A 20,947-nucleotide genomic window follows, 5' to 3' on the forward strand; every position below is an offset into this window, starting at 1 on the left:
CCTGCATGTTCACTCCTACACAGACTGTAACAGAGGCTACAGAAATCCCCTCTTCCTTGGGCCAAATGCCTCTACACTCGTTTTAAGTCTTTCAGCCAGGGGGCTCATAGAACTGAATACTGTACACAGCAGAAGTGTTGGATAGTTGGAGCTGACATTTAGAGACCAGGACATTTATAAGCAGGAAAAAATGGCTAAACTGCCTGAATTAATTAATGAGAACTGTCAGTCCAGCTCTGTTCCCCTCCAGGATGTGTGGGAGTTGGTGAATAAGGCGATAATACTGTGTCTGGGGATGTGTAAACGTAAGAGAGGGTAGGAGTGCTCCCAGTCATTAGCGTCCAGGAGCTGGTAGATGCTGGTGGTGCCTTCCTTGGGCCCACAGACATCACAACACTGCTGTAATAGCCGGTCTTTTGAATGCTCTGTTATGCAAAATGTGTCAGAGTGCCTGGGTAGCAGGAGAAGACGCAGCCTGTGAGCAGGCTTCCCAGCCACAGCATGCACTGGATTTCACGGTACTCAAATTGGCCCTGTGAGCCAGCGCTCTGCAAGCAAGAGCTGCTTTGACAGCTCCTGGAGATGTGTGCGCGTGTGTGTAGGGTGTATGGCACCTACTTGGGAACTGAATTGCCCTGTGATGTGAAGGCATCCAGGCCCCACGGCGCTGGAGACATTCAGAAAGTCACCTCGTCATACTATAACCATCAATAACCATCGAGGCTGCAAAGATAGCCCAGCAAGTGAGATACTCGCCTCTCTGGGCCCCCTGCTTTTCCTCCCACCTGTCAGTTTAGGCTGATGGAGCTCTTCAAGACAGGCCTTGTCTCTCCCTGAGTCTGTGTTTCACAGACACTAATGGGGCCTGGCCCTCCTCAGAGCCTGCAGGTGCTCTGGTCAGATAAACAGTCATGACGCGCTTTGCGGCGGGCTTGATCAGGGGCCTGGAGGCGTTCAGATACTCAGCTTATGCCTCACCATCCCTGCCCAGTCTGCTGAACTCCAGTTGTGGCCAGAGACCTCCCTCAGCAACACTGTGCTCAACAATACTGACTGATTTTGCAGTGCTGTGGGGGTGTTTGGGGCCAGATGCCTGCTCTTAGGCAGAGCGGGGTAGCTCCTCTCTGCCAGGCGGTTGGCCTGATGCCTCCTCAGGTACATGCTGCCAGCAGACCTGCCGTGCTCTCACTTGGGATGTCTAGAGCAGCACACAGCTCCTCTCAGCACGGAGTCCCAGTCTGCACACAGCCCGCAGTTGTGCACACTTTCCCCTTTTCTTCTTACAGCCGGAGGTGAAAGTGGCAGCTCTGTGGGTCGACCATGGTACTGTGAGGGAGAGCTGCCCCCATCCCCAGCAGCAGAGCACCAGGATGAAAGCCTTCCGCGGTGGCAGGCTCCCCCTCTCCACTCTCCTGCTCTGGATACTCCTGCTGCACCCAGACACCAGCGGGGCCTGGAAGCAACATGCCCCTCGCCTTCGCATCTCCTACAAAGGTAAGAGGGCCCTGAAGGCTGCCGGCAGACAGGATTTCCATGGGGCCTGTGCCTCACTTCAAAGGGCTGGGAGGAGTGATCTCCCGCCAGGGTGACAGGATGGGCCAGGGCTCAAGGGAAGCAGGAGATCGTGGCTGCAGCATCTCTACGTGTGCCTGTTCTGAGCCCTCAGGATGCTTCATGGACTGTGGCTGAAACCCCAAGCACAGCCCCGAGGATGCAGCCTCAGAGAACAGCATGTGCTGCCTGGGTACAGCCCAGGTCCGGGACAGCGAGGGATGTCTCTGTTCTGCCCAGACTCACTCTGTGCACCTTAGAGTGTGTCCTGGGCTGGAGTTGACCTGGGTAGCCCTGGGGGAAGATCTTCTGTTTTCACACTCACAGTGAAATGGGGACACTAAGCCCCAGGCAGTGCTGCCTTCCCCCTCTTCTCCTTCCCATCAGCAGCATTTTGCCCCATAGCAGCCTCACAGAGGTGGCCTGCAGCGGGTGCCATCTTCCTGGGCCCGCTGCAGGCCACTCAGTCTCCAGCACAATATCCCAGCAGGGATATGGGACGCATCTCAGAAATGCAGTACAGGGCTTGTCTTTGCTTGGAGCCAGAGGAGGCTGCTCAGCCAGCAGGAACACAGAGGGACTTCTGACTTCAAAGCCCCACAGCGTGCTGGGGCCAGACATGCCAAAAGCCCTCAAGTCTTGGGCAGAGGCAGAAGAGGAAGCTCCCAGCATCAGGAGGGCTCAAGGACAATACGAACAATGACAGGGGATGTGACTCATGGACAGCACAAGGCAGGTTCAAGGACACAATGGCCTGAGAAGTTTAGGTTTAAAAATCCCTAGGAAAGGAAAAAAAAGAAGCGGCCTTTGAGATTACATCCACCCCAGCATCTACAGGATCAGCCTTGCTGTCCGATCCCAGCATGGGGGAGGCAGGTGGAGCTGTTCAGGCGGTTGGGGGGGGGGGTGAGACGTAAGCAGGCGCATGAGAAGGAAATGACAGCACCGAAGGCTGGGAGAGCAAAGGAAGGATGGGGCACAGGGCACAGGGCCAAGAACAGCAGCAGCAGCAACTCCCACCCTGCCAAGGAGGCAAGGAGGAGGTTTATAATAGCACTCCGGCAGATCGGAGGTGGCAAACACAATCACGGCTGTGCAAGAGGCAGCCTCTGGGTAAACATGGGTCGTGCTGGATCAGCCTCGATGCAGGCCTGGGTTGAGCCTCTCTGTTTTCTTACTCTGAGGCTATACAGCAGCATGAGTATGCAGTGAAAGTACAGCACCTCTCTGAGCTCCTGCTACTGTAATAATCCAGTGTTGGCAGAGCTAAAGTTGGCAAATGAGTCTTCTCGCTATCTCTGATTGAGAGCCAACCCAGCCGGGCAGGATCCAGAAGCCATCACACTGCAGCAGGGTAGGAGGTTGGTGGGTCTCTGGTTATCTGCATCAAAAGCTGCACTGACGCAGCTCTTATCGGCCAATGGCAGAGAGAGGCTGGCCTGATTTAGAGCCAAGCCTCCCCTGGGCTGCAGGGGTTGTCTCCTTGGTCTGGCTCTTTCTTATGCCTGGGGGAAGGAGGGAGAATGGGCTCCCAGCACAGCCAGGCTGTGACCCCAGGAAGCCCAGGGTCACCCTGCACTGAGGGTGTTGGTGCTAAGGGGCAGGCAGAGATGATGGATGGGACAAGGCGGTTTTGGTGATCCTGACAACAAAGGAAAACACACCATGGCCTTTGGAGATAACACAAAAGAGAGGATGTTTCTCTGGGCTCACCCATCTTTTTAGCCATCACACAGCTGCTTCAGAGACCACCTGATTCCCTGCCTTGCGGGTTGGTGCCTGAATCAGATGTCTTGTTTGTATAGACGGACTGGGGACAAGAAAGGGTGGTTTGTGCACATTTAGCTGGCAGCTTTCTGCACATAAAACATGCGAATCAATGACATTTGAATGCTCCATCCCTTTGGTAAAGGAGCAGAACCATGGCACAGCACAAGGCATGGACCGTGGTGCTCATCGTCCCATTAACTCTGCCACTGATCTCATGCTGCAAGTGCAGGGCAGTGACTCCTTCCTGAGGACCAGGTCAAATCCTCCCACCCGATACTGCAGCAGGCCTGAGAGCCCAGCAGAGAGGGCTCCTCCATCAGTCCTGCCTGAGCTCATCATTGGACAGGGCCAGGGCAGATCAGAGGGTGAAGTGGTAATAGCAGCTTTCTCATTGTTGCGGTCCAAGCAGGCATGTCCCCCACGGCCAGCCTTTCCCCACTCCGCTTCATTACACCTGTGTATTAGATAAATAACTGACCTTCCCTCCCCCACATCTGCCTTTCCAATGCCTTGCCCTACATTTCCATCTGGATTCGGCAGGTCATGGGAGCAGCCTGCACTGGGGCAGAAGCAGGAGGGTGGGCAATACACTATGGCCTGCTTGGGGATCCAGCCAGCTCGGCACCCAGCGACACCCCGAGGAGACCCTTCGGGTACACGAGGGAAAGGGCTGAGTGACCTGGGACTGTGGAAGCTTTTCTGGGAGCAGTGTGAGGGCTCTTTCTCCTGGCAAGGATCTCCCTGGGAGCAGCTGGGAGCAGCTACTGGCAGAGAGGGGGATTTCTGTGTCTCGCAGTAACTAGAGCTCTGACCCCAGCGCTGGCCAGCCCCAGAGGAAGGGGAGAAGGAAATGCCTTGTCGGAGCAGGCCGGGCCGCAGTGGCGCAGTTCCGGGCAGGGACCCCTGCTCGTTGCGTGTGCCCCAGCAGGTCCTTTCCTCACAGGGAGGAGCAGACGTCAGTGGCATTTCCAGCTCACAACGACTGGCCCCGCTTCCACTCTCCCATGGAAATGGGGTGGAAGGAAGAGAGCAATAGCCTCTGGGATCAGCGGGTGCGTTTTGAACAGAGGAGCCGAGGTCATGTATACCCCACCTGGCAGGCTCTGCTCACTGGCACCCCTGCTCACTGGCACCCATGCTCCCAGCCATGCTGGCCAGCACTTGCTTCCCCTGACAGCTTCCCTCACTTAGTCCCTAGCAAACTGCTTCCATCTGCATGGTCCGGGGTGATTTCTCAGCCTCAGTCATACCAGATCGCCCCAGGTTACCATGTACATTTCATGTCCCTCTATCTCCAAGCTCCCACTCACCAGCAACCCCTTCCCATAGCCCCTTCCCTTCACCCTACTTTTGTACCTTTCCCCCACACAGCTCCAAAGCCAGGAACAACCTTGCCAGCACATGTAGCCAGCCTTCACCTTCTCCTTAGTTGGATCTTGCCAGCTTTGAAGAGGAAAGCAATGTGTTATAATTTCTAGTAGCTCTAATGCAGTTCTCAGCTCCAATCTCTCCCGCTCAGTGTCCCTCTGTCTTGATCTCTTGGAGCAGGCACTCACCAGAGCAGCAACTGTTGCGATAGCTGTGTCCTATACAGCAGCCGCCTGTGCACGATGGTGGGGGAGTCAGCTTGCCCCGGCAGCCAGCTGGAGAACCTGATGCTGCATGTCACAGACTGATGCGGAGCCCGGGAAAACCTGTTGGCCATCGGCCAGGTGTCAGGGCACTGGTGGATGTTGTTTCAGGAGTGGCTAAGCAAGAGACAGGATCTTATTGTCCTTCTTGCACACCCACATGACTGTGACTGTGCTATAGGAGGGTTTTGAGGCGGGGGGGGAAGGGTCTGATAGCTGGTCCCTGAGCCTCCACACAAGGAACAAGCAACAGAAGATACAGCCTGAAGAGCAAACCCTTTTTCACAGCTCTGTCTCGTCTCCCCATGGAGCATGGGGGGTCCCGTGGCACACTTCCTCGCTTGGCAACATGGATGGCTTTTCCCTCCTCCAGCACCAAATGGGTGCTCTTAAAAGCCCCTTTTCTGAGCCAGTGTAATTCTGGGTTTAGGCTGTGTCTCAGAGCATGAGGTGTCAAAATGTGACAGAGGCAGGGTCAGAGCAGCACCTGAGACACAGCTGGAGACCTGCTACAAGTTCCTTGGGCCAGGGCCTGGCCATCCATCTGGCTGACTTGGTGCTTTGGGTAAAGCCCAGCAGCTCACAGGCACTTAACAATAAAAACAGGCTTGGAGAGGAGGTGGTGGAAGTGTCCTGGCTGGGGCATGGCAGCCGTTCTTTTATACAGCCTTTAATTTCAGTTATGCTTTGCCCCAGGGAATAGCCAAAAACACTCTCTTGAGCTAAAGCCCAGGGATAACATCCTGGGAAATGCAGCAAATGACTCTCCTGTGTTCTCAGTCCTCTCCCCATGGGGTTTCAGGGTGCAGAGGCTTTGGGGCTGGTGGCTCTGGAGTGATCCACCCAGGCCAAAGAGCACCAGTGAATGGCAGGCTAGAAGCTGAATGGCTTGGGATCCTCAAGCTGGACTTCTCTCCTTCCCCAGGCCCCAGCAAACCAGGCCCATGTGACCCTGTCGAGTCCATCGCAGGGTCAGGGTACTTTCCTTCTGTGTACAGGTGACTCTCTGTTTCCTCCAGGTATGCTTGTAGAAGGAGGCATGAGAAGTTCTGGGGCACCAAGGGGCATAAGTTTTGCTGCCAAGGCACCGGCAGGAAAGTTGCTTTCCCTTGGGGCAGGGGTGGGTAATGAGAGCCATTCCTGAGAGGGGGTAGGGTCTTGGGCTGTCTGCTTCATCACTGACTGATGGGCTTCCGTTTCTTCCACCTTCTGCCCCTTAGATCTGCTGAAATCCAACAGCTCTCGCCTGTTGCTGGCATCAGGGGATGGGTTGGATTTCCAGGCACTTTTGCTGGATGAAGACAGGGCCTGGCTGATGGTGGGAGCAAAAAACCACATCTTCCTGCTCCATCTAGACCATCCCAGCAGAGAGCCTGAGAAGGTCAGTGCTGGGGAGGAGGGTGTGAGCAGAGTCCTGAGCCAGACTGGCGTCTTCCTCCCTGATCCCCCCGGGAGCAGCTCTCCATCCTGGAGCCAGGGAATGGAGGGCGGTGTGGTCCTAGCTGGGATGGTGCAGTGTCGCCAAGGGACACAATTATAGTGGGGCGTCTCAGTTGGTGGGGTCAGCCAGCCCCTGGCCCATACACTGGTGTCGATCCCACTTGGGACAGGCCGTAAGAGCCGACACCAGGAAGCAACATGGCAGCTTAGCCAGGAGTGGAGATCTGGGTGGGTTCCAGCTGAGGGTGGAAAGGAAGCGCCCAGAGTCCTGAGATCATACCTAATCACTGCTATTGCAAGATCTAAAACAAATCGAGCACCAAGTCCACTAATGTCATCCCAATACATCCTGCCTGTGGGGTGCACAGTTCAAAACCAACAAAAGAAAAGACCATTAACACATTTCACCCTGGTGTTCCCACGGGCTGGGATCCAGGACGGCCTGCCTACTAACTGGGTGTGCCGTGGCCCACCCAGGCTCTGTCTCCCAGCCAGATTTGCTCTGAACCTATTTGGCAGGCTGCCTGCTGAGTTCAGCTGGGCCTTCGGGACCCAAAAATGTTGTCAGACCTTTTGCAGAGCAGCCCTGCGTCCTCACCATGTGCCTCAGCCTAGCAGAAGGGTTTGACTAGACATGGTCACATCAATCTCACTTCAGCCTTTGGGGAATTGCCCATGCCAGGCAGTGCTAGTGGGAGCCGGTCAAGTTGTGGCTGTCCTGCCCAGGCAGGTCAAAGAAAGCAGGTGGCAAAGAGTGGGGCTCAGGCTGGTGGGGTTTTGTGTTGCAGATTTTCTGGCCGGCCTCCAGGGAGCAGGTTGAACATTGTCAGCTGGCAGGGAAGAACGCAGAGGTAAGCAGGGCAAGAAGTCCCTGGCTCAGGGCCTCGTGTGGCTCATCACAGGTATTTAACACCTACGTAACCCCAGAATGGGGCCCTGGGGATCTGCATGACACAACAGTGTCCAGCCAGCTGGAGCCAGGCACAGGGCCTCACTGAGCTCAGCCTGCTGGCTCCCAGGGGAGGATCTGGCGGGGCTCCCCCGTCCTGGAAAGACATGCACTACGGTTGGCAGGGGCTGCACCTGCGTTTGTGAACCTGGGCTCTGACCATTACCAAAATTTTTCTCCTGAGCAGACAGAATGTGCCAACTTCATTCGCCTCCTGCAGCCGTTCAACAGGAGCCATGTGTTTGCCTGTGGGACTGGCTCCTACCAGCCCGTCTGTGCCTTCATCCAGCTGGGAGGCAGGGCAAAGGTGAGGGACACCCTGGTGAGCTGTGTCCCCACTGCAGAAGGTGGAAGAGACCCTCTCCCTCCCAGCAGATCCCTGTCCTCCTCTATAGTGGGGGAGGGAGGGGAAGACCGTGACCGGATAGCCAGGCTCAGAGTCTGGAGCCAGTGCAGGAAGCCTGCAGCTTCCATGGTCTTGCTGCACATGGCGAGAAGCAGCCCCGGCTCGGCAGCACTGGGGTGCCCCCAGAGAGGTAGGACCTGTTCCTGGCAGCACCCTCCACAAACATACCGCTCCCAGGCAGCACAGGCTGAGCACACCAGCCTCCTTCCTGCTCTTCACCAGGCCCATCAAATTTGGCCTTACCCTGTACTGTCAGGACAGGGCCTCTGTGTAGCTCCACGTTCATCAGCACAGCCATCAAGTTACCAAAGTGACAGGGCCATCCCATGGGAGGTAGGGCCAGGCCAAGGGAGTTCATGCCAGGTTCATTCCTAGCGTCTGTCTAGGCTGACATTTCCCCTTTGGCTCTGGCAGGATCCTGGGGCCCGACCGATGCAGCTGGTGACCCACTCCTTGGAATCGGGGCGAGGACGGTGCCCATACAGCCCCCATGAACCTTTCACAGGGCTCCTTATTGGTAAGAAGAAATGAGGAGCAGGGAGTGGAGGTGACACTGGGAGGGTGGGAGCTCTAGGAATGGTCTGTGAGTAGGTCCCTGCGCACTCCCTGCAGCTCACTGCAGGGCTGCACTCCTGTGCTGGTGCCCGAGCAGGGTGAGAGTGACAGCAGCCAGCCCTGCGGAGCCTGGTCCTGCTCAACCTCATCCTGGCCTCGTGGAGGGCTTCCTGCGGAGAAACATGCGAGTGGGGCTTTACAATTGCCACACATGCATGGGGGTGTGTGGTGTCACGGACCTGCCACCCTCGTACCAATGCTGTGGACAGGCTAGGAGCTTGGGGGCTAGAAACCATCCTGGGGCAGAGGTGGCTTTGCACAAGCTTGTTGTGACCATCGGCCAGAGTCAGCACTGGCATGGATGTGGTTGGAGGAGGCTGAGGAAGGGACCTCTCCTGACCCAGGGCTGCACTAAGGATATGGGCCCTCCCTGACCAGTGACTCAGATGCTTGTGGCCATCATGCCCTGGCTAGCTACTGCCACAGCATTCCCTGGGCCTGCAGCTCTTCACAGCATCCTACCTCTCCAGGCTTCCTAGGGAGTGAGGAAGGCCCCCATCTAACTGGACCCCTGCCAAGGGCTTCCAGCAACATAGGAGAGCCCTGCCAGGGTGACTTCCAGCAGCGGCACCCCAGCTCACCCACATCTCTTTCTCTGACCGTGCAGATGGGGAGCTCTATTCAGGCACCTCCAGTGACTTCATGGGCAGCAGTGCTGCTTTCTTTCGGACCTGGGTTCACAGGGCTGAGCAGAGCTACATCCGGACGGAGCAGAACCAGGATCACTGGCTCCATGGTACATGCGTGGGGATGAGTGAGGTGCAGGGGCGCTCCCTCTGCTGGGGAGAGGCTGGGGTCCACATCGTGTTTGCTGCATGGCCTGGAGGTCTCGCTCCCTTTGCTTCTCCTGTGGGGGAAGCACTGGCTGAAAGTCTCTGGCACATATTAAAAGCTCAGATCTAGCCAGTGGAGCTGCCAGCACAGGGCTACGTTGTGCTGCTCCTCCTTCTTGCAGAGCCTGCATTCATTGGTGCTTATGCCATCCCTGATACCTACAACCCGCACGATGACAAGGTCTACATCTTCTTCCGTGAGACCGCCCTGGAAGCTGGGCCATGGGAGAGACGGCACATCCATGCCAGGGTGGCCCGGGTCTGCAAGGTCAGTTCCTGGGGGCCGGCACACTGCAAACAGGCATCACACGACCAGCACAGGTCAGCTTGCCAGGCAGACTGGGGGTGCTCCTTCTCTCTGGCCTCAGCTGCATCAGGGCTGCGTAGATCTTTGGGAAGCTGGGATCCAGCTCCCACCTCTGCTCCTGGCTTCCTGCAGAGCTGCAGGCGTGGCATAGGTCTGCTGTCCAAACAGAGGGTTCCCCAGGCACCTTCCCTCCTCTGGCGAGGGGGCATCTCAAATGGGCAAATGACAAGGACCGTGGCGGGGGGGGGGGGGTTGTCACCACGCACGCAGCATGGAGTGGAGGGCTCAGGGTGTCCCACTGTGGGGATGGAGGGGTGTGCAGCGGTGGGAGAGGCTGGGGTGAGCCCAGCTCTTGGTGCCCGGCAGAACGACGTTGGAGGGAAGCGCAGCCTCATCAATCGCTGGAGCACATTCCTCAAGGCTCGCCTGGTGTGCTCCATCCCCGGGCCCCAAGGCACCGAGACGCACTTCGACCAGCTCGGTGAGTGCACAGTCCGCTTAGCGGCGTGGGCAGCCGGGAGGGATGTGCCCGCACCTCTGTCATGAGCTTGTCCCTAAGTGGTGAGGATGGCCATTAGACGATCCTCGTGACTCACACTACAGCTGCCAGACCCCTCATTGCCACCTCTCTCTTTGCAGAGGATGTTTTCCTTCTCCACACGCGGGACTCCCAGAACCCTCTTGTCTTCGGCCTCTTCACAGTTTCCAGGTGAGCCCTGGGCTCTGGCTAGCCCCGTGCATAGGGCAGTCGAGCCGCCTCTGTCCCCTCACCAGCACTGCCCCACGGGGAGCCCTGTGGAAAGAAGGGGAAGACCCACACCCAGCTGGGTGAGGAAGGGCCACTGGCCTTTTCACTGCTTGGTATCTGCTGCTGCCTCACTAGCCCAGCCAGGAGTTTGGCATCTGCACAGCAGATGGTCCCCTCAGGCTGAACTGGCTGTGCCAAAGAAATTCCCATCACCTGCCGGGCGCCGTGCAGGAGTCCCAGGCTGGTAGGGAACAGGGCGAGCTCGGGAGACATGGGTGCACACAGGCCTGGCCCCTGCGGAGGGGCAGCGAGACTAACAGCTCTGCACTCCCTCCCCTCCAGCGGTGTCTTCAGTGGCTCTGCAGTGTGCGTCTACTCCATGGCTGCTGTGAGAGCTGCCTTCAGCGGCCCCTTTGCACACAAGGAGGGCTTCGACTACCGCTGGGCAGAATACAAGGGCCGCGTCCCATACCCCCGTCCTGGCACGGTAAGGGCCTGGGGCGGGGGAGCAGAGGGTGGGAGAGAGCAGGACAGGCTGTCCTGGATGTAACAAAGTCCCCTCTGGTCCTTGCAGTGCCCCAGTGAGACGTATGATCCCCTCCTGCACTCCACCAAGGATTTCCCTGACGAGGTGATCAGCTTCATGCGCAGCCACCAGCTGATGTGGGAGCCCGTGTACCCGCAGGGCCGCCAGCCTGTCCTCGTGCGAGTCAACGTACCCTACCGGCTCCAGAGGCTCCTGGTGCACAGGGTGGAGATGGAGAGCAGGCACTACGACGTGCTCTTCCTCGGCACAGGTGGGGGCTTGCCCCAGCTCTGGGGACGCTGTCACCACACAGCAGCTCGTATGACCCGTGATCCTGCCAGGTCTGGTGCCTCCCAGCCCTGACAGCTCCTTCTCCCGCTGCATTCACAGATGAAGGCAAAGTCCTGAAGGTGGGCCTGGCCAGCGGGGCGAGCCAGGGCACCGAGGAGATCAGCCTGGAGGAGATCAGCGTCTCTAAGGTACAGGGGACTGGGCCAGGGCTGGACCACGGGCAGCTGGACCGTGGCGTATGCCCTTATCCAGCCCCTCCCTGCAGACCCCTGTGGTAACTCGCTGGCCTCCATCCAGGGAGATCCTTAGCCTCCCTGCTCTTGTCTCCCAGTCGCCCTGACCAGCGGTGGTGCTGTTACCATCACTGCGTGGAGGGGCCCTGGGGTCACAGGGCCTGGCACCAAGGCTTCTCCTGACTCCCCATCCAGTCTCATCCTGAGGCAGGGAGGGGCCAGGGGGAAACACATTGGTGCATGAAACTAAATCTGGAGAGGGCTGAGCGCAGGTTTGGCAGTGCTGCTGCTGGGCAGGGCTGCCTGCATTGAGCAGGGCTAGCCTAGGCTGCCTGTGTTGGGCAGGGGGAGCTCAGGAGACCAGGGACTCTGGTCATGGCCAGCCTTCTGCCATCCATGGGGTCCCAGCCCCACTGGCAGGCTGAGGTGCCCAGGAAGGACCAACCCCACTGCAGGACTAACCCTGTTCTCTTCCAGGTGCCTTCTCCCATCCTGGACATGCAGTTATCACCAAAGCGGGTGAGTTCTCCCTAATGCTTCATTCTGAAGCAGCCAAGGGAGGGGGTCCAGAGGACAGCTGACCCCAGCCTCATCCCCTGCACCTGTTTCCCTCAGTCCCAGGGCTTGCACATGTAGGGAGCAGGCTCCCACCAGGGCAGCACTGCACAGCTTGGGTTGGGGGGGGCGGGGGGTGGCAGGCTCAGCCTTGTGTCCCACTTGTCTCCCAGTGCTCCCAGCCTGGCACAGGGTGCTCAGTTCCCAAGCTGGTCCCCATCCCACATCTCCAGCCTCGTGGGGTACTGACAGCTGCTGTTCTGGTTGCCTGAGCAGCAGGAACTGTTTGTGAGCAGCGCCCATGGGCTGCTCCAGCTCTCCCTGTACCGCTGCGAGCTCTACGGCAAAGCCTGCACCGACTGCTGCCTGGCCAGGGACCCCTACTGCACCTGGGACAGCAAGACCTGCGCCCCAAACTTGCTCACAGAGAAGAGGTGAGCGTCTGCCTGGGCCAGCCCTGCTGCCCCCTGCACAGGGAGGGGTTCAGCATGGGGGAGGACAAGCCACTGGCCCTGAAGGCTTTTCTCAACCACCAAACCTCAACTGCCGCCTTCCCTGCTCCATGGTGGCCCCCCCCCCATCCCTCCCCTTGTCCTTCATTGCTCTGCCACTGAGGGGGCCCAGGGCACACAGCCCAGGTGGGTGCCACCACCCGACGCTGCCCCACAGCCGAGATCTGCTTGCTCCCGCAGGCGGGCCCGGTGCCAGGACGTGCTGAAGTCTGACCCGCTCAGCCAGTGCCAGGACACCACAGAGGGTGAGCGCCAGCTCCCGCCCCTGCAAGGAGGCTCCAGCCCAGGCAGCCAGTGTTGCCCAGAGCACCAGTGGGCAAGTGCTGCCAGGGCAGCACAGCACTGAGGAACCAGTGCCCACATATCTGCACCTGCACCATCTGCTGCAGACACGGGCCTGGCAGAGCTGGCTCTGTGCCACCCTCCGTGTCCTGGACACCTCTGCCAGGGCCTGTGCTAGCACCCAATGTGCTGTCTGCCCTGTGCCCAGCTCAGGGCAGCACCAGCCTTCTTACCTGTGCTGTCAGGGAGCGCAGGGCTGGGCAGTCACCCCTTCTCCTGTCCCATCCCCCTGCAGGAACCGCTGCAGTAGAGAAGCTGGTTTTTGGGGTGGAGAAGAACTCCACCTTCCTCGAGTGCCTGCCTCGCTCACCCCAGACGACCATCCGGTGGCTGGTGCAGCACAGCGAGGAGACGGGCCCGAGTGAGGTACGGGGCCCAGGGCCCAGGGCCGGCTCGGCTGGGTGCAGCGCCAGGGGATCAGCTCACAGTGCTCTGCCTTTGCCCAGGTCAGGAACAATGGCCACTTCTTGATGCTGGAGCAAGGGCTGCTGATCCGCCAGCTGACGAGGGAGGATGCTGGCACCTACGAGTGCCAGGCCGTGGAGCGCTCCTTCTCCCGGTCCCTCACCCACTACAGCCTTCGTGTCATCGGGCACGAGGCAATGGAGATGCCACCCTACAAACGGGGCAGGGGGGTTGAGCTAGGAGGAAGCTACCAGGGTCCCCAGCCCCGAATAGACCTGCAAATGGGCTACAAAGGGTTCCCACGGGCCCTGGGGGCACCAGGCACCAGCCTCGATGTCTACTGCAATGCCCTGCGGCACCAGGAAAGGCAGCGGCAGAAAGCCTGGCACCAGAAGTGGCAGCACCACTCCCCAGAAAGCAAGAAGGGCCGAGTGCGACGGCACCCTCACCCTCTGTAACCGCGCAGAGCAGCCCGGGGGCTGCCTCGGCTCTGGGGCCTGCACAGGGCACAGGCGCCAGCTCCCTTCACCAATTCTCCAGGCCCTTCTTACACGCAGGCGCCAGCTCCAAGGCACCTCTCAGCTTCATGTGCAGAAAATGCCTTGCATTTACTACCTCAAACCGTGCCAGTCCCCTCTGCCTCTGCGTGCAGCCCCACGGAGCACAACAAGGCAAGGGCAGACAGTCTGGACTCAACTCAAAGCTCTTTACGCCCTGCAAAGTATTTATTCTCCTCATTTTTCCCCTCTCCCTTAATGACGATTGTTATTAGCAGCAATAGCAAACACAGAGGATTGTGAATGGAAACAGCCAGTTCTCACAGATGGCTCCCCAACACCAGGCACCATCCGGATTCCACCACGGACATAAGCGGACCCAGACCCCCCGGAGGCAGCTGGGCACAGCCCTCTCGGCCTGCCCGCACTGGCACCTCACAGCAGAGCTGGTGCTCGGGGAGCTGCTTGCTGAGCGGGGCTCCGGCAGCAGAAGATCTGGGTTTGCCTGAGATGCCTTTGCCCAACCCAACCATGGTCCACTTCAAACCACTTTTTTTTTTTTTTAATTTTTGAAGTTCATTTTACCAAAAGAGAGAGAAATGACAGGCAGTTATACCAACTTACAATTTATTATTTTTTAAAAAAATGACATGAAACACAAGTAAAAATAAATACATCATATAAACAACAAATTGTTCAAAGTCTCTGTTCTGGGAGATCAGGCGAGCACATCCCGCTTGACAGAGAGAAGAGGGAAGCACATGATCATGCGTGGGGCCAACTGACCAACCCACCCTGCTAGAGATACTCCTCTTTCCAATCACAAAAAGACAGGCCACAAACTAAGGCGGTAGTAAAAAAGAAAAAAAAAATAACCCCCAAAACCCAAAATGAGACTCATCAGTGGATTCATTCAGGCTCCCCTGTACATGTGGATCTGCCAAAGAGACTCCAGATCCGAGCTGGGTGCTACCAACGTGGGAGCCACAAAGCAGTGCCACCGCGGGCAGCGCGTAGTGGTGGTGGTTTGGGAGGCGGCAGAGGTTGCTCTCCCTCCCTCACGCCGCGTCCTCCCGTTGCACAGAGCGCTGTGTTCAGCTTGCAAGGAGCCCTCATCCCCAATGCAATCTAGCTGGACTACATTCCCCTTTGAATCTCTGCCCCCCTCCCCCCCACCCTTCTGAGACTGGATTAACAAACTTCATCCTAGAGTAGAGAGAAACAGCAGTTGTGAAGATATTTGCTGTACTTGCCCCTTTTGGCCTGGAAGCCATCCATAAACCAACAGCAATTTTCTTCCATTTAGTCATTAGCTGACATCATTAAGTCAAATATATGCAATTTCTAGTGAAGCACCCATGGAAGTCCCATCCTTCGCTTACTGGAAGTATTTCTGCGAGTATCTGCAGCCCCCTCATCAATCTCCCAGGTGCTCCTGGGAGCAAACACGCAGCAGATCCTGCCCCAGCGCTCGCTGGGTGTGGGCCAGGCTAGGCTTCGCTGCCCCTACACTACTGTCTCCCTGAGACGCCCGCCACGCTGAGCCCAAGAGACTGCTGCCTGGAGAACCACACCGGTTCACGAGCGATGGCTGACAGCCCAACTGAGCCTGGGGAATGGCTGGCATTTTCTCAGGCACGTCACAGTCCCGGGTCACTGCCCACCCACCCCGTAGCATCTTGCAGTGGTACAGAGCGCAGCTTCGCCCGACTGTCCCTGCTGCATCCGGAGGGGGAGCAGAAAGCTCCTGCCTAAGGGAAGAGCTCAGAGGTGGATGCTCACTCAAGGGACAGCTCGCTGCACCTCGGGAGCATGCGACTGCTCCGGCCTCTGGGCTGTGCTCAGAAATCTTCCTTAGTGTCCAAATACCTCAGCAGAGAGTCCTGCACTGCTGTCCTCAGTGTCACCTGCAGCCCAGCCATGAACTGCCAGCTGCTTCCATCAGTTCATTGAAGACAAATTCAGCAGCAAAAGAAAAATTCGACCCGTGCAGGGAAAGCCCCTGTTCCAGGCTCAGAAAACCAAGACAGGACCCTCTAAAGCACAGCTATATGCTAAAGAGGAGGTAAGTCTGGGAGGAGGGATGAGGGAGGAGGGAACCCCATGGGAGAGGAGGGGTGTTAGGGCTCAGAGAGGTCACCCCATTCAGAAAGAGCCTGGATAACCTGCACACCCTCGTGGCGTCGATGGTGTGGAGGAAATCCTTTCCTGCTTCCCTACAGCGCCACGTGAAAGCCAGTGCCCACAGCCACGTGCCTCCCCTGGCCAGCGCGGAGCGGCCCTGGAAACCGCCGGTCCCTGGAGGAGCCCCGTGGTTGTGGTTCAGGGTGTTACGGCAATCTGCTGCCCCAGGTGATGTGACCGTCTCTCCCCCGAGGCTCTGACGAGGGGACAGGGCACCCTGCACCCGTGAAAGGGGGTTTCTCAAGGGCTAGGCAGGAAGCGGGGCGGGTATGTGGGGTGGAGAGGTGCCACGCTGCCCAGCCATGCTCAGGAAGGGTGGCTGGGGCTCAACTCAGGCACTTACTGAGCAGGGGAGCCGCTCCCGCCAGCCCCGCAGCGCAGGGACGCGGCACGCGCTACGGCCGCCCGGATGTTTGTCAGCAACAGAGGAAGCCCCTCGCGGTGGGTCACTTCCAGGGGCGGCCACACAATGGGACGGTTGTGAGGGGGTTCCTAGCCGCCGGGGCCACAGAGGAGCCTGGAGAGCCACCGCACCTCGCCCTCGCGCAGGAAGGTTAGCCGCCAGCCCCCGTGACAAAGCTGTCACCTAGCGGCACGCAGCACGTTTCCTACAGCAGCCGAGCGCCAGCCGCCTCTAGCTCCTACGGTTACGGGGCTCGGGCTACGCCAGGGGCCCACCAGGAGCACGTCACCCAGCGGAAGGGAACGCGCCAGGGCCCGCGCGGTGCAGTGCCGGACCCGGGGCCCTCTGGAAGTCTCTGGTGCTTTCCTGGAGAGGCAACGAGCAGAGAAAAACAGCGTGCAGTCACAGGCACCGCATCCAGAGCCACAGTGCCCTACTGCCCCGAGCCAAATCTTCAGGCCTCCTCTCAGCACAGACAGAGCCACAGAAAAGCCCCGTTCAAAGAGGAATCGGGAGGGTCACTCGGATGAGCCCAGCTACCCTGCCCACCGCCACCGCGGACCCAGGCTGTGGCAGGGCTCCGGTTACAGTCTGCTCAAGCTCTGAGGTGACACCGGCCTCCCACAGGTCTCACTTACACTCCTGCAGGTCTCAAAACTTGCTACCCTCGACAAGGAAATCCCTTGCCTAGGTCCATTCCCCAAATCCACGGGAAATCTGACAGCCTCACAGGGATGCAACAGACATCTGGGCAAGCTTGCAATACAATCAGTGGCACAGGATCGTGCACGAGGTGGACACACAGAGCACAGGAGGGCATGACTCACAGACGCAGCACTGTCAAGTCTTTGGAGAAACTTGCATGAACACCATCAGTTAATTTGCTTTGTTACTTTTGTGGGGGGGTTTGATTTTTATTTCCATGGTGCATCCAAAGACAAGTTGTCCAGCAGTTTGCTCAGAACCCCTCGGTTTTCAACTCCTAGGATATGTTAAAGAAGAAAGCACTATTTTAATGTTTGTTTTCTTTAAAAAAAATAATTAAAATAATTTGCATAGCTAAACTGTTGATCTAAGGCTTCTATGAATGGTGTGGTTATGTTTGACAGACAATGTCCATTAAACAGAGAAAGACACTAGGAAAGCCCCATAACATTTTTATTGGTTTTGTATCATGTGCGCACACACACCTCTTGCTCTCTTTCTCTCTCTCAAGAAGGAAGGTCCCCATCGTCCAGAGCCCCCTCGATGCAGGATGTCAGGACATCCCGTCCTCTCTTCCTAAACCTAGTTGGTCCCAGCAAGCACCAACGACTGCGGCTTCCACAGCCCGGGAAGCTGCTTTACAAGCTACCGCTGCTCCAGGAGCCTGGCCATGCTCCAGGGACATCCCACACAGCTGAGCACATCTGCCTGCTGACACCAGATGTGACACGGAGGTTCCCCGGTTTCTAGCCTCCATCCCTAACACACACACATACATGTGCGTACACGTGCACACACACACACACACACACACACACATGCAGAGCCCAGCTGCGAGTGCGTAACTCACACCACGACGCCTCTCCCTTCCCAGAGAGACACTGGAGCCCTGATGCTGGGACGAGCAGCCAATTTATTCACTTCCAGTTCTCGGGCCAGTCCCTGCACATGCGTACGCCGGTGGAGGAGCGCTAGAGCCAGCGACGCTCCCTGGGTGGGGAAAGGTGCTCCCCGGCAGGAGCTTGGCCTCCCCGGCTCGTCACACCTCGAGGCCCCGTCCTCACCGGGGAGGAGCACGGGAAGCTTTCGCAGGTGCTCCTCCACCTGCCCCAACACGACAAGAGGACTCCAGCCTCCCTCCAGCTGCTCCAAGACACGGGGAGCAGCTCCTCTGCTCTGGCACGATCCCTGGCGGGGCACATCCAGCAAACACACCGCGAGTCAGCTGGGGGGAACCTCCGCAGCTGGGCCTGCTTCTAGACTAGGCTTTGGTCTAACGGCTTCTTCTCCCCACACAGACAACCCGACAAGCAACCACTGCATGATGGAGGCCAGCATTTTATTTTTTTTTAACATGGAAATTAATTTAAAAAATAGAAAGAAAGAGTCCCCCAAACAATAAATATTATGCCTTCATGAAATAAATTAATGTAGAGATTCTGTGCGGGGGAAGTCGCTCCGATCACAGAGTCAACAGCAACGGGCACTGGGTCCACAACTGTTCCCTTTCCAACCTTCTCCACTGCCTGGGACTGTTAAGCAGCAGCGAGCCCAACTACCCCCCGGGCTGTGGGGCCATGGCAGGGCGAGACGTGCCCTTCGCAGAGAGCTGGGGAAGTCACCAGGATTCCCCTGCAACAGCCCCCGCGCGCCTTGCTCCGCCGACGTGGAAACCACAGGATCAACCTACCTGGGACGGGACTCCTCCGGGAGGGCCCCGGGAGCGCCCTGCGGCCGCCCTGCCCTGCCCTGCCCTGCCCTGCCCTCCCCGCCGCAGCAGGGCCTGGCTGGAGCCCTCAGCCCAGCTTCACTGCAATTTGAGGAGGATGACAAACTGTTTGTGGGGTTTTTTTTCCCTCTAACATCAACCCCACCCCACCCCCAAAACACACATAATGTAGAAGCCCCCCCCCCACTCCCTCCCCAGTAAAAACGCTTCCTCCCCCCCTCTGCGGGGCTCCCCCCCGCCGGCCCGCGCCTCCTGGAGCGGGACGAGTTCACAGATAAGGCAGTTCACGTGAGAGGGAGCCCGGCCCCGCCAGCGGTCAAGCCTGTGCCTCCAGGCCTGACTCGCAACGCCAAGCCTCCCCCTTCCAGACAAGACAGAGAACAGAGACAGACGGACAGACAGAGCGTGGGGGGGAGGCGCTCCTACGGCTTGCATTGCTGTTGCCCTCCCTCCCCCGGCTCTTGCTCCCCCGGCCCTCCTCACAGGTCCACTCTATCCCCCCCAGTCTCCCAGCGCCCAATACAGTTCAGATCCTTGACAGCTAAAAAACAACAAAACGAAACAAAAAAAACAAAACAAACCCCACACCACCCCCTTCACATCCTTCTCCACCCGATGCCAAGGCCCAGAGGGGAAATCCTGACTCCCAAAAAGGTCCTGCAACTTTTGCCTCCTGGCTGAGCTGAGACTGAGCAGGAGCTGGGCCCGTTATTTCCCTGTGATCTCTATAACATCGTCGTCTTTGTCCTCGTCATTGGAGCTGCATCCCACCTCCGGAACCTCCTGGGGTTCAAACTGAGGCACCTGGGAGCGAAGGAGGCCCCCGGCCGGGTAGCCCGAGTGAGGGGACATGTAGCCAGGGTAGGCAGATGCCATGCTCCTGGGAAGGCTGCTAGGCAAGACGGGGGCTGGGAAAGGAGCAAACATCCTGGGCTCGGGCAGGAGTGACTGCGTGAAGGGAAGCGAGTAATTGGGCAGCACCCCCGTCAGAGAAGGGTTTAGCATGAATGAGGGGACGCTGGCGGAGGCTGAGGTAGCAGCAGAAGAGCTGGCGGTGCTGGCTGTCAGCAGAGGGTCAGTAGTCACAGGGAACACCAGATGAGGGTCTGGGAGTAAATTGGGCAGCTGGTAGTAAGAGGAGCCAGTGCCCATGTATAAGGAGTTTCCTGGCTGGGAGGCAAATGGATGGGTTAGGTTGTGGTTTAAAGAGACAGGAGGCATGGCGAACCCACCAGAGACGGGGTACCCGTGTTCGTACGGCTGCACGGACGATGGCAACTGGCGCTTTTTCTGCTGCCTGCGGGCTTGTTCCTCCGGAGCCGACGGCGAGGTCGACTTGCGCTTGTTGCCCCGTAAGTCCAACACTGAGTGGGCATCGACGTGCTGGCTGGTGGCTGGCAGGGCTGAAGACACAGAGGGAGCCATGCAGTGAATCCCCGCGCGCTGCTCAGCTCCTCGGGCTGCTAAGCCGGTCGCGTTGTCCGTGCGGGCAGGGTGGCCTTGTGCTGCGTTGGCACTGGGAGAGCTGTGCCGGGACTCGCGGGCAGCGGCCGCCTCTGCGTACTGCTGCAGCTCGCTGATGATCTCGGGGCTGTCGGGGGATATGGGCCGAGTGAGCTCCTCCGCGCTGGGGAGCTGCGGTGATGAGGCACTGTGTCTGCCGTTGCTCGTGGACTCCAGCAAAGAGCTCTGGGAGCCTGGAATAAAGGAGGTGGAAGAGGTGAGAAAGACAAGCTCAGGAAAATCCTGGGGGCCAAAGGGAGGGGGAAGAGGCAGAAGTGACAAGAAAGGTGGGGACAACATGGGGAGACTGTGGGGTCTGCCTGGGTCTCCCGGATACAGGCCTGATGGAAGCAGGCCAGCGAACACCACCCAACACACACTCAGGTGGGAAAGCTCATGAGCAAGCCCCACGCAACGCTCCCAAGCCCCCACCTGAGGCAGCCGTCCGACGGTCTTCATTGCCCTTTGGCTTCCCAGTGGTCCGGATAGCAAAAATCCGCCCGTCGCTGGTCCGGATGTATGTCCCTAGAACAGAGGCCAAACAACTTCACGCATGATTTCTGGTCTCACCTTTGGCCTGTGGAGCGGTGAGCCAGCAAGGCTGCCCACAAAGCAACAGGACAGCAGTGTTGCATAAGGCCAGGCCCACGAACGGAGACCACTGGGGCCTCCTGCCTCCTTCCTTGCTCTCCACCTCCCCCTCTTCAGCCCTCCTGGGGTCAAAGCTCACCCCCTCTCAACATACTGCCAGAGGGAAGTGTGACACTTGGTGTTTGGGCTGAGTTTGCTCTGGGAGCACTGGGAAGCGTTTC

The 20,947-nt window shown here is 58.4% G+C and overlaps 2 protein-coding genes across 9 annotated transcripts in view; one reads left to right on the top strand and one right to left on the bottom strand.

Annotated features, from left to right (window-relative positions):
* Positions 1–14,285, top strand: part of LOC112986986 (semaphorin-3D-like) — a 28,396-nt gene extending 14,111 nt beyond the window's left edge. Inside the window, exons 1-18 of one of the 2 annotated variants that reach the window (XM_026106593.2) lie at positions 1,019–1,155; positions 1,287–1,494; positions 6,173–6,333; positions 7,181–7,243; positions 7,529–7,648; positions 8,162–8,264; positions 8,970–9,098; positions 9,318–9,463; positions 9,869–9,983; positions 10,142–10,211; positions 10,593–10,737; positions 10,825–11,047; positions 11,167–11,255; positions 11,778–11,819; positions 12,132–12,289; positions 12,548–12,612; positions 12,945–13,075; positions 13,156–14,285. In XM_026106593.2, coding sequence (XP_025962378.1) covers positions 1,090–1,155; positions 1,287–1,494; positions 6,173–6,333; positions 7,181–7,243; positions 7,529–7,648; positions 8,162–8,264; positions 8,970–9,098; positions 9,318–9,463; positions 9,869–9,983; positions 10,142–10,211; positions 10,593–10,737; positions 10,825–11,047; positions 11,167–11,255; positions 11,778–11,819; positions 12,132–12,289; positions 12,548–12,612; positions 12,945–13,075; positions 13,156–13,572 — 2,451 coding nt within the window. In that variant the 5' untranslated portion in view covers positions 1,019–1,089 and the 3' untranslated portion in view covers positions 13,573–14,285. Of the gene's footprint in view, positions 1–1,018; positions 1,156–1,286; positions 1,495–6,172; positions 6,334–7,180; positions 7,244–7,528; positions 7,649–8,161; positions 8,265–8,969; positions 9,099–9,317; positions 9,464–9,868; positions 9,984–10,141; positions 10,212–10,592; positions 10,738–10,824; positions 11,048–11,166; positions 11,256–11,777; positions 11,820–12,131; positions 12,290–12,547; positions 12,613–12,944; positions 13,076–13,155 lie in introns of those variants that run through there. The other variant, XM_026106594.2, reaches the window with a different exon arrangement.
* Positions 14,222–20,947, bottom strand: part of RAD54L2 (RAD54 like 2) — a 70,503-nt gene continuing 63,777 nt past the window's right edge. For 6 of the 7 annotated variants that reach the window (XM_064518622.1, XM_064518621.1, XM_064518623.1 and 3 more), the window contains 2 exons: positions 20,568–20,660; positions 14,222–20,329 (listed from right to left, as the gene is read on the bottom strand). In XM_064518622.1, the coding sequence (XP_064374692.1) occupies positions 19,341–20,329; positions 20,568–20,660 (1,082 nt within the window). In that variant the 3' untranslated portion in view covers positions 14,222–19,340. The remainder of the gene's footprint in view (positions 20,330–20,567; positions 20,661–20,947) is intronic. The other variant, XM_064518624.1, reaches the window with a different exon arrangement.

Source organism: Dromaius novaehollandiae, chromosome 12 (genome assembly GCF_036370855.1).
Source record: "Dromaius novaehollandiae isolate bDroNov1 chromosome 12, bDroNov1.hap1, whole genome shotgun sequence".
In the NCBI taxonomy this organism is placed as follows: Eukaryota; Metazoa; Chordata; class Aves; order Casuariiformes; family Dromaiidae; genus Dromaius; species Dromaius novaehollandiae.